Here is a 12,317-nt window from a genome sequence, read left to right on the forward strand (position 1 = left end):
GGAGTGGAGGGCTGTGCGATGTAAGGGTGAAAGGTTGGAGTGGGTCAGGCGGGTGGACAGGTTGAGGCTGTCAATGTCACGGCAGCAGTTGGAAATAAAGAGATCGAGGGCGGGTAACAGGCTGGTACAGGGTGTCCAGGTGGATGGGGTGCATTGGAGGTGGAAGAAGGGGTCCTCAGATGGTGGGTGGGAGTTCTGGTGGAAAAACTAAGCTCTGACGCGAAGGCGGCGGAAGAAGTGTTCAACGTCACAATGCGTGTTGAATTTGTTGATCCAGGAGTGGAGGGGGAAGAAGGTAAGACCTTTGCTGAGGACTGATTGTTCATCCTCAGTGCAGGGGTGATCTGGAGGGATGGTGAAAACATGGCAGGGGCTGGGAGCTAGGGCCTGGTGTAGGACTTGAGCTGGTAGTGGAGGTGGAGACTGTTACTGGAGTTGCCGTGGTTGTGTGATCGACAGTGAAGTCACCAACGCAAGTGATGCTCACCCTCATTGGGGGTGGGGGGGGATGAGGAAATACATGAACAGGAAAGATTTGGAGGGATATGGGCAAAACGCAGGCAGTGGGATGAGTTTAGATTGGAAATGTGGTTGGCATGGACTGTTGGACCAAAGGTTCTGTTTCCATGCTGTATGACTCTATGACTCTACAAGTAATTCTGTTTGTCCAGAATGAAGCTGCCTGGTTTCTTTCATACCTTGATATCCCGGGTTTTGGCTCGCAGCTTGTTGACTTGTGATTCAGCTATCTCAGCACGTTCCTCAGCATCATTCAGCTCATGCTGCAATGTTCTGTATTTGGTCAGGTTTGTGCTGGCATTTCCCTCCTGTGATAAAACCACAATGTTACATTTATACAATAAATGAAATGGGCATCATTGTGCTGAACTTACAGAAACACAGTTTTACTCACAGCCTCTTCAGCCTGCCGCTTGTAGCTCTTGACTTTCAGTTGCAATTTATCAATGAGGTCTTGCATACAAATGATGCTCTTCCTGTCCTCCTCACCCTGGGCAGGGAATTGAAAAGTTAATACCAGACCTGCAGTTTCATCAACTTTCAAACCCCTAAATCCAGTGGAGATATCAGAACAGCCATAACCTACCCTGCTTGGAGAAACATTTTTATTTAAGTGGACCACAATCTTTTGATTATTCTGCAAAATTTCAGTGCAAGAATTTTTAGTTGATCTGTGGAGTTTAATCTTCCCCTTGTGCAATTTAAAAATCATTCAGGTGCCTGGAAAAGACAATGTTGGAGCTGACACCTTGACACGAGCACGGTGAAGGAAACAAAATGTCTCATAGGCAAATGTTAATTCATGTTTGAATGGAGGTGTGACAAAGGTATCTGTTTATACATAAAATCACTTTTAGAATTTGAACTTTAAAGGGATTTGGTCACTGTTCTGAAGTATTTAATGAAAATTAGGTCAGATGGTCAGAGAGCAGGGAGCTGGATTAATTTTCGCGCAAAGAACATTGGGAAGCAATGCAGAGTATATTGCAGTCCTCTCAAAGATGCAGAGAGAGCGAAAATGTGCAGAATTAATTCAGGGTGGCAGGATTGGTTGAGAGAATGGTTAATAACGCATCCTATGTTTTATAAACACCTCCACTACCAGCTCAAGTCCTACACCAGGCCCGAGCTCCCGGCCCTGCCATGCAAGGAAGTGATGTTGAATTTGGATAAGGCGCTAACTTGGCCTCAACTGGAGTATTGCATCCAATTCTGGGGTCAGCTCTTTAGGAAGGATGGGAAGGCATTGGAGGGAGTGCAGCCGACATGATTAATGAGAATGGCTTCAGACAGGAGCTATAGATATGAGAGAGACTGGTGGTTAGGACTGTTTCCATTTAGTGAAAAGAAGGTTGAGTGATCTGATAGATCAGAAGGCACAGATTTAAACTAATTGGCAAAAGAAGCCAAATAATGAGAAAAGCCATTTCATGCAGCAAGTATCTGGAAAGCATTGACTGACAGTGTGGTGGAATCAGGTTCTAACAACACATTCAAAGGAGATTTAGGCTGTTATTTGAAAGGGAACAGTTTGCTGGGTTACTGCTTGTTTGGAGAGTTGATGGAGATATGATGGGCCAAATGGTGGCCTCTTGCACTGTAATAATTCCATGATTACGGGAAACTTCATCCCACCACCCCCACTCCGCCCCTACCTGTCAACATCTCGACCTTTCTTTCCTCCTTAATGACGTTGTTCTAATGTATCTATTGACCAAGCTTTTGGTCACCTAACCCAACATTTCTTTATGTGGCTCAGTATCATACAAAGTTTACAAATGTTCTTATGAAGTGCCCTGGGATGTTTCATAATGTTAAAGACACAAAGTTGTTGTGGGAAGGGAAAGGAACTTTTCGACCATTTTTATGTCAGCCGTGAAGTTTGAGCTCTTTGAAATAAGGTGGAAATTACATGAAGACAGTTTTCCTGATGGTGATCTGGACATTTATGAAAGGGTTTGATAGGATAGAGGTACAGTTGATGTCTCCACTTGTGGGAGAAAACAAAACCGAAGGTCATAAAAATGAGGTCCTCAAACTCAGTAAGGAATTCAAGAGAAATTTCTTTGCCTTGATAAAAGTGGAACTCCCTACCAAAAGGGAGTAATTGAATTGAACAGTACAGATGCATATAGGGGAGAATCTAGAAAAACAAATGGTAGGAGCAAATAAAAGGTTACTTCAATAGGAACTTCTCTGCCACCAAGGAAGTAAAGCTGGGAGCTGTCTTTCTGTCAAAAATGTGATGTTAATGAGATTTTGGTCAAGGATGATGGACGAGCATTTGAAGTATAGGGAGCTACTGGTAACTGGTCAGTACTGAGCTGTGACAGGATGTGAACGGTTCCTGAAACATGAATGGGGTGAGGACACGGTGAAAGAGAAGAGCCCCAAGGAGCTGAAGAGGACAAGTGTTACCAGAATGCGACTGCTTCATAAAGGTAATGTGAGCAATTCAGCCTCCTCCTCCAGGAAATGCAGTGAGGATTGGAATATAAGGGGTGAGAGATTCTGCATAACTTGGCAGTGTTTTACAAGCTTTGCACATCATACCTGGTAGGTCAGCTCCTTAATTCTGCGCTCATACTTTCGAAGACCTTTTAGGGACTCTGCATTTTTCCTCTGTTCAGTCTCAAGCTCAGACTCCAGTTCCCTCACCTGGAAAACAGAAAACAGAATATGAGCTATTCAAGTAAGGTTTTGTTAAAAAGTTTATGCTACAATTCAGACTTTTGTTCAGGGAATGGATTTCAAAATAAAATGGTTCTACATATTTTTAACAAAGTAAATGAGCCCACAATTGGGTAATGATGAGGAAAGTAGTTGTTTGGACTGAATAGAGTTGGATTGTGATGGGTATTTTGTCTGTTTTGTCCCAAGTCGTCATAGTTAATTGTATCTTTTTTTTAAATTTGTTCATGGGATGTGGGTGTTGCTGGCTAGGTCATCAAATATTGTATAATTCTTCAGCCAGGCCTCAACTTTAAAGGTATATAGGTATGGAGGCAAGTGAACAAGATCTTGAACAGATGTTGTATCCTCAAGCATGTTACTGTACATATAGATACAGCACAAGTTGAATCAAGTCCCTATTAGACTGTTAATACAGGTGACTGAGCCAATGAAGAATATCTAGCAGTGTTGTAATTGTTATAGCATTCAAGTCTGAATGTAGGACCAATAAACTGGCTTCTCTAAAGACAACTTGCTGTGATTATAATCACCTCAATAAGCTGAATGTTTGAAACTTTCTCTTCAAAAGATTTACTTTCAGTTTAGTTACAGGTCACCTGTGATGGTGAGGAATCTGGTAACATTCTGAACCCTGTGACTAGTGGAGTTCCACAGGGATCAGTGTTGGGGCCACAATTGTGTACAATATATTAATGACATGTATGAGGAAAGTGAATGTACTATTGTCAAGTTTGCAGATGATACAATTATAGGTGGGAAGGCAGGTGGTGAGGATGACAGAGTCTGCAGAGGAATGCAGACAGGGGGAAATACTTGGCAGATGGAATATAATGTGGGCAAATATGAGGTTAAGCGCTTTAGCAGGAAGCTTAGAGGAGCTGAGTATTGTTTTAAATGGAGGAACACTGGAAAACTGCAGCACAGAGGGATTTAGGAGTTATTGTGCATAAATCACAAAACATCCTTGCTCCACATTCAGTAGGTAACAGGAAAAAAATGGAATGTTGGCCTTTATTTCAAAGGGAATAGAAGATAAAAATATGGAGATTTTGCTGAAGTTATAAAAAGCGGTGGTTAAATCAGAACTACATTACTATGAAGAGTTCTGGTCCTTGCATCTAATGAAAAATGTCATCACATTGGGGAAGTCACCAGATTGGGTTCACTTGACTTATCACAGGTATGGAGGAATGTTCTTAGGAGGATAAGTTAGACCTGAACTCATTGGGGTTTAGAAGAATGAGAGGTGCCCTTACTGAAGATAGGTTAGATTCCAAGGATTGATGTGGAAAGGTTTTCTTCCCTGTGGGAGAATCTAGGGCCTGAGGGCATAACCTCAGAAGAAGGAGTCTCCCAGTTGGGAACAGAGTTTAGGAGGGATTTCTTCTCTCGGAAGATGAATCTGTGGTCAATGCTGGGTTGTATTTGCATCAGTAAGGGAATCAAGGGTTATGGGGAAAGGCAGAAAAGTGGAGTTCAGGATTATTTGATCAGCCATGATCTTATTGAATGGCATAGCAGATTTGATGGGCTGAATGGCCTACTTCTGCTCATGTGTCTTATGGACGAGAGAGATTCACTGTTTCTCGATATCAGCTCATTCTGCTCCAACACTGACCCCAACAAAAATTTACCTGAAAATAGGATTGGCATTCACTATCCTTTGATAGTTGTTTACATGAACAAATAATTAGCAATCAACACCATAAGATGTTTTGGTAGAAGTTGATATTCAGCCCATTGAGTCTGCTCCACCAGTTAATGCTGCAATGGTACAGCCTCAACTCCACATTCCTGCCTTTTCCCTATAACCCTCAGTTCCCTGATTGAGCTGAAGAGAGAGACTGTTAAAACAAAAAGTAGTATACTGTGGATGCTGGAAACCAAATAAAAATAGTAAACACTGGGAATACTGATTAGGTCAGCTAGCATCGATGGACAGTAAAACAATCATTATCTCAGGTTGATGGTATCTGAAACATTAGTCCTGTTTCTTGCTCCATAGATGCTATTTGGCCTAATGTACAGCTTTCCTGTTTTAAGAAGACGATTAAATTCTTCAGTTCCTTTTGAAGGCTTCCAGAAAGTGCTGTAACTTCCAATGGTGGTCACTTTGGCCCAGCCTTAGCACATGCTTCACTCCATCCTCTGAACACTCTTACTTGTCTCCTCTGGCCTCCAGCCCCCTAATATCTCTCTCCCATATGCCAGTTACTAATCAATGAGGCTATGATGCAGTGGGACAATTAGCTGAGAGTCCATTTGGCTTCAGGCTCTCATTCTCTGAGGAGCTGCTCCCTCAGCTTTCAATGCCACACCCTGAAACATTAGATTAAACCAACCATAGATTAAGCCAAACAAGTGCTATCACATTTTCCTTTTGAAGTCCCTCACCCTGGTCTCCAGTTTCTGGATCTGTTTCTTGCCTCCTTTCAATGCAATCTGTTCAGCTTCATTTAGGCGCAGCTGCAAGTCTTTGGTTGTCTGTTCCATGTTCTTTTTCATCCTCTCCAGATGGGCACTGGTATCCTGTTCCTTCTTCAGTTCCTCAGCCATCATTGCAGCCTGAAAACCATGCAATCATCAACCATTAGAGTCAAAACTGGTTATCATAAGTAGAATATGAATGATAAGATGTATATTTTACAAGTTGGAGTTCTACGATATTTAAGTTAATTAAAGTTCCTGCTGTTCTTAGCCAGGATAAAGGTTATGATTATAGCTTCACCCAGAGTGTCCCAATCCCAATCACCCTCTAAACTACTAGAGACCAAATGCAGGTTAGATTATCCAAGATGGACAGGATCCGATTGCGTGAAAAGCAGAAATTTGGGATGGCCAGCATCTTTCGAAATATTCTTGCTGGCGAAGACATAGTAAAGCAGCTGGAGGTTAAATTCAAACTCCTTTATGTGAAAGTGTGATCTTTAATCCAGTAAATATGGTCATTTATGGCCTGCTACTAAGAGGGCAATGCACTATAAAATAGCAACTGATGACTCTCACTGTCTTTAGGTTATGGCTTCATTTCACACATTGCTCATTTTGAGAGATAACTGAAGTAAGGCAATCTGCAAGTTATGCAATTCCTGTTGAATAGTTTGTGTGCTCTAAGTATTTCCAAATGGTGTTGATTGTTTTCAGGAAATTTGAGGTACTTACATCTGTGATTGCCTTCTTCGCTTTGTCCTCAGCATTCCGACATTCTTGCACTGCTTCTTCTACCTCAGAGCTTAGAGAATTAATGTCATTCTCCAGTTTCTTTTTCTGATTAATGAGACCAGTGTTCTGAATAAATGCAAAAGAAAAGGATAATTTTCTCTCTGCTCTGACACCAGGGATTCGCAATTTTTATAGTTAATCACACTCACTCTGAGCTTACCTGTGAATGTAACAGGTTCACACGTTCAGTTGCCTCCAGTAATTCTTGCTCGGCTAGTTTCCTGCCCCTCTCTGACTGCTCGAGAACTGCACGCAGTTCCTCAAGTTCTGCCACCAACAGGTTGCTGTGTCGCTCAGCTGCTGCAATTTGTTCCTTATAATCATCTTTCTGCTGAATTGTTTCATCAAGTTCCAATTGGATGTCCTACATAAATCATACTTTATTTTAGAGCCAATGATGTTCAAGATTTTCTGATTGAGCTCCTTAAATAGCAAAACTAAATTATTCTGTATGTGATAAAGTTTGACTTCTATCCAAAGTTTTATTTACTTTCCTGTTGGGGGTCAGTTTGCTCAATGCAAAGTGATGCCAACAGCGTGGGTTCAGTTCCTGCACTCGGCTATAGTTACCGTGAAGGACTCAACCTCTCCAACTTTTCCCCTCACCTGAGGCATGGTAACCCTCAGTTTAAACCCTCACCAGTTGCTTCTGTCTAATGGGAGAGCAGTTCGATGGTCCAGTAGACTATGGCAACTTTATCATCAAATCAAATACGGTTACTTTACAAGTTTTCCAAACTCTTCCTGACCTAATCTCAGACCAGGCCTTGACTGACCTTATATTGGGCCTGAAGGTTTCGCAGTAGTTTCTGGGATTCAGCAGCTTGTCTGTTGGCGTGATTAAGCTGCAGTTCCATCTCATTCAAATCACCCTCCATTTTCTTCTTTAACCGAATAGCCTCATTTCTGGCCTTTGCCTCAGAATCAAGAGCAGCCTGCATCAGTTCAATGGTTCGCTGGTGGTTACGCCTGGAATGAACAAGGTGATGTTGAATGCAGTGATTTTGTTGTGATACAGATACAATGGGGTAATTGGCAAGGATATGGAAAAGTAGGTATTTTTCCTCTGATTCTTACCATCTGCGGCAACCTCATTCTAGAAGATCCTTCAAGATTTGTCTGGCTCAATCAGGAGGTGGTGCTATCCAGTCTCTTGCTCTAGAGCACTGAAATCCAAATCCCCTATCCTGTGTACATTCTGCACTCTTACAAACCACTGTGCATCTTCCAAGTGGAACTTAACCTGGAAAAGCTGATTCCTCAGCTGAGGGACAGTACGTACCTGTTTGTCTGGTTGGTATTAATATGCTTGTTAAACTGGGACAGCTTAATTGAGAGGTGACCAATTCTGTTGCAAGGATATTCTGGGCTATAGTCAGGAATGTTGTCAGAGCTGGCGGCCTTTGTAAAGTACAGTGCGCTCAGTCATTCCTCAATATAATGTGGAAAGACCAGGAATGGCCGGATACAGCAATCTAAGTAATGGGACATTGGGAGAAAGTAATATTGGATCATCCTCATGACTTTGGGTGAAGGATATTTGCAAAGTCTAGCCTGCTGTCCTGCCAGGTTCTGTCATTGTGAGCATTAAGATAGATGGAGTCTTTTCCTATCATGTGTCTAATCATTCTCTTCATTGGATATTGTACCAATTCAATCAATTGGTTTCAAAGAATCACAGTCCTAACATTTGGAGGCAAACTGTTGATTTCAGCAAAGAATTTTGATCCTAGGCACAAGTACTCAATCAGATACTTTGAATTAAGAAGTAGCCTGTGTGAACTCAATGACCAGAAGATAACATCGAGTGGACAGTGTAACAGGAAAGGTTAACTGTATGAGTAATGTTCACTACCAAATTGGGAGGAAGAATTGTATCTGAATAAAATTTCTTTCTTGTTTGAACAACTTGCTCTAATCTCTGAAATTCCATAAGATGTTTAATGCCGAATAATGTACAACAAAACTGTTCAGCTCACCGTAGACCATCAATTTCTTCATCCTTTTCTGACAGTTTGCGTTCAATCTCAGCCTTTAGCTGTGAGAGCTCAAGTTGGATCCTCAGAGTTTTGCTCTCCTCATGTTCAAGAGCACCCTGGACAAAAACGGAAAGCCCATCAAACAGAGTTTCCAGTGACCCTAGCAACCAGAGCTGATTGTTGGCTCATTTCACAATGGTCCTGAGGCAGAGGCAATTTTAAATTTGTTCACAGGAGGTGAGTGCTCCCAGCATTTATTACCCATCCCTAATTGCCCAGAGGACATTTAAGAGTCAACCACATTGCTGTGGGTCTGGGTCACATGTAGGCCAGACCAGGTAAGAATGGTAGTTTCCTTTCCTACAGAAAAAAAGTGAACCAGCTGGGTTTTTTAAAATAAAATTTCTAATGGTTTTATTGACTAGGAGAAAGTGAGGACTGCAGATGCTGGAGGTCAGAGTTGAAAAATGTGGCAATGGAAATGCACATCAGGTCAGGTAGCAGCCGAGGAGCAGGAGAATCGACGTTTTGACGTATGCCCCTTCATCAGGAATATTTTATAAAATCTATAAGGTCAACCCTCAGCCTCTGACGCTCCAGGGAAAACAGTTCCAGTCTTTTCAGCCTCTCCTATAGATCAAACCCTCTAACTCTGGCAACATCCTTGTAAATCTTTTATGAACAGAGGGGGTGGCATTGCTAATTAGAAATGGTATAACGGCTGCAGAAAGGAAGTTTGAGGGGGATCTGCCTCTGGAGGTAGTATGGGCTGAAGTCAGAAATAGGAAAGGTGCAGTCACCTTGTTGGGTGTTTATTATAGGCCCCCCAATAGCAGCAGAGATGTGGAGAAACAGATTGGGAAACAGATTTTGGAAAGGTGCAGAAGCCACAGGGTCGTAGTCATGGGCGACTTCAACTTCCCAAATATTGATTGGAAGCTCTTTAGATCAAATAGATTGGATGGGGCGGTGTTTGTGCAGTGTGTCCAGGAAGCTTTTCTAACGCAGTATGTAGATTGTCCAACCAGAGGGGAGGCCATATTGGATTTGGTACTCGGTAATGAACCGGGACAAGTGGTGGGCTCGTTAGTGGGTGAACATTTTGGTGATGGTGACCACAATTCTGTGACTTTCACCTTGGTTATGGAGAGAGATAGGTGCGCACAACAAGGAAGTTTTTACAATTGGGGGAAGGGAAATTACGATGCTGTAAGACAGGATTTGAGGAGCATACGTTGGGAGCATAGGCTGTCAGGGAAGGATGTGGTGGAAATGTGGAACTTTTTCAAGGAGCAGATACGACGTGTCCTTGATATGTATGTACCGATCAGGCAGGAAAGAAATGGTCGTGTGAGGGAGCCTTGGTTGACGAGGGAGGTTGAATGTCTCGTAAAGAGGAAGAAGGAGGCTTACATAAGGTTGAGGAAACAGGGTTCAGACAGAGCAGTGGAGGGATACAGGATAGCCAGAAGGGACCTGAAGAAAGGGATTAGGAGAGCTAAGAGAGGGCATGAAAAATCCCTGGCGGATAGGATCAAGGATAACCCCAAGGCATTCTATGCGTATGTGAGAAACCTGAGAATGACGAGAACGAGGGTAGGTCCGATCAAGGACAGTGGTGGGAGACTGTGTATTGAGTCGGAAGAGATAGGAGAGGTCTTGAACAAGTACTTCTCTTCAGTATTTACGAACGAGAGGGATCGTATTGTTGAAGAGGAGAGTGTGAAACGGATTGATAAGCTAGAAGAGATACCTGTTAGGAAGGAAGATGTGTTGGACATTTTGAACAACTTGAGGATAGACAAGTCCCCCGGGCCTGACGGAATATATCCTAGGATTATGTGGGAAGCAAGAGAGGAAATTGCAGTACCGTTGGCAATGATCTTCTCGTCTTCACTGGCAACTGGGGTGGTACCAGGGGACTGGAGAGTAGCGAATGTTGTGCCCCTGTTCAAAAAAGGGAATAGGGATAACCCCGGGAATTACAGGCCAGTTAGTCTTACTTCTGTGGTAGGCAAAGTAATGGAAAGGGTACTGAGAGATAGGATTTACGAGTATCTGGAAAGACACTGCTTGATTAGGGACAGCCAGCACGGATTTGTGAAGGGTAGGTCTTGCCTTACAAGTCTTATTGAATTCTTCGAGGAGGTGACCAAGCATATGGATGAGAGTAGAGCAGTGGATGTAGTGTACATGGATTTTAGTAAGGCATTTGATAAGGTTCCCCATGGTAGGCTTATGCGGAAAGTCAGGAGGCATGGGATAGAGGGAAATTTGGCCAATTGGATAGAAAACTGGCTAATCGGTCGAAGTCAGAGAGTGGTGGTAGATGGTAAATATTCAGCATGGAGTCCAGTTACAAGTGGAGTTCCGCAGGGATCAGTTCTGGGTCCTCTGCTGTTTGTAATTTTTATTAATGACTTAGATGAGGGAGTCGAAGGGTGGGTCAGTAAATTTGCAGATGATACAAAGATAGGTGGAGTCGTGGACAGTGAGGAGGGCTGTTGTCGGCTGCAGAGGGACTTAGATATGATGCAGAGCTGGGCTGAGGAGTGGCAGATGGAGTTCAACCCTGCCAAGTGTGAGGTTGTCCATTTTGGAAGAACAAATAAGAATGCGGAATACAGGGTTAATGGTAGGGTTCTTGGTCAGGTGGAGGAACAGAGGGATCTTGGGGTCTATGTACATAGATCTTTGAAGGTTGCCACTCAGGTGGATAGAGTTTGTAAGAAGGCCTATGGAGTATTATCGTTCATTAGCAGAGGGATTGAATTCAAGAGTCGTGAGGTGATGTTGCAGCTGTACAGGACTTTGGTTAGGCCACATTTGGAGTACTGTGTGCAGTTCTGGTCGCCTCACTTTAGGAAAGATGTGGAAGCTTTGGAGAGGGTGCAGAGAAGATTTACCAGGATGTTGCCTGGAATGGAGAGTAGGTCGTACGAGGATAGGTTGAGAGTTCTCGGCCTTTTCTCGTTGGAACGGCGAAGGATGAGGGGTGACTTGATAGAGGTTTATAAGATGATCAGAGGAATAGATAGAGTAGACAGTCAGAAACTTTTTCCCCGGGTACAACAGAGTGTTACAAGGGGACATAAATTTAAGGTGAAGGATGGAAGGTATAGGGGAGATGTCAGGGGTGGGTTCTTTACCCAGAGAGTGGTGGGGGCATGGAATGCGCTGCCCGTGGGAGTGGTAGAGTCAGATTCATTGGCGACCTTTAAGCGGCATTTGGATAGGTACATGGATGGGTGCTTAATCTAGGATAGAAGTTCGGCACAACATCGTGGGCCGAAGGGCCTGTTCTGTGCTGTATTGTTCTATGAACCCTTTCAAGTTTCACAACATCCTTACTGTAGCAGGGAAACCAGTACTGCACACAATATTCTAAAAGTGGCCTAACCAATGTCCTGTTCAGCTGCAACATGACCTCCCAACTCCTATACTCAATGCACTGACCAATAAAGGCAAGCATACCCAGTGACTTCAGTAGATAAAGTGTACTGCTAGAAAAAGCACAGCAGGTCAGGCAACATCTGAGGAGCAGAACAGTCGGCATTTGGCATAAGACCCTTCACAGGGCTTCTGGAGTATCCTGTCAATGGTGTCTAGTGACATTACCATTACACATTGACTCTCACTAGGTTCCTGTATTGTTCCAAGTACCAATTAAATGGTTTACACACATGGGAGCTACCAGTAAGTGTTTGAATGCAAGCCTGGTAGCTTTATTTAAGTTTGACAAGTACCTCCCCAACATTTTAAGGTTCTTGCAGTAATAGAGTTTTGAAAAGGATCTTTTCACATTTGAACAAGTTTGAAGAGTGGAGGAATTTTCAGAAAATGAAACTGAAATGTTCACGGTAGCACAGTGCTTCCTTGTGAAGTCTCCCAGAGACAGCATTC

The 12,317-nt window shown here is 43.1% G+C and overlaps 1 protein-coding gene across 1 annotated transcript in view; it reads right to left on the reverse strand.

Annotated features, from left to right (window-relative positions):
* LOC140462790 (myosin-7-like) overlaps positions 1 to 12,317 on the reverse strand; it is an 86,214-nt gene that overhangs the window by 8,306 nt on the left and 65,591 nt on the right. Inside the window, exons 34-41 of the mRNA XM_072556069.1 lie at positions 8,415 to 8,530; positions 7,212 to 7,404; positions 6,596 to 6,799; positions 6,376 to 6,501; positions 5,608 to 5,778; positions 3,073 to 3,177; positions 914 to 1,009; positions 699 to 827 (exon numbers count right to left, since the gene is read on the reverse strand). Of these exons, the coding sequence (XP_072412170.1) occupies positions 699 to 827; positions 914 to 1,009; positions 3,073 to 3,177; positions 5,608 to 5,778; positions 6,376 to 6,501; positions 6,596 to 6,799; positions 7,212 to 7,404; positions 8,415 to 8,530 (1,140 nt within the window). The remainder of the gene's footprint in view (positions 1 to 698; positions 828 to 913; positions 1,010 to 3,072; positions 3,178 to 5,607; positions 5,779 to 6,375; positions 6,502 to 6,595; positions 6,800 to 7,211; positions 7,405 to 8,414; positions 8,531 to 12,317) is intronic.

Source organism: Chiloscyllium punctatum, chromosome 37, assembly GCF_047496795.1.
Source record: "Chiloscyllium punctatum isolate Juve2018m chromosome 37, sChiPun1.3, whole genome shotgun sequence".
Taxonomy (NCBI): domain Eukaryota; kingdom Metazoa; phylum Chordata; class Chondrichthyes; order Orectolobiformes; family Hemiscylliidae; genus Chiloscyllium; species Chiloscyllium punctatum.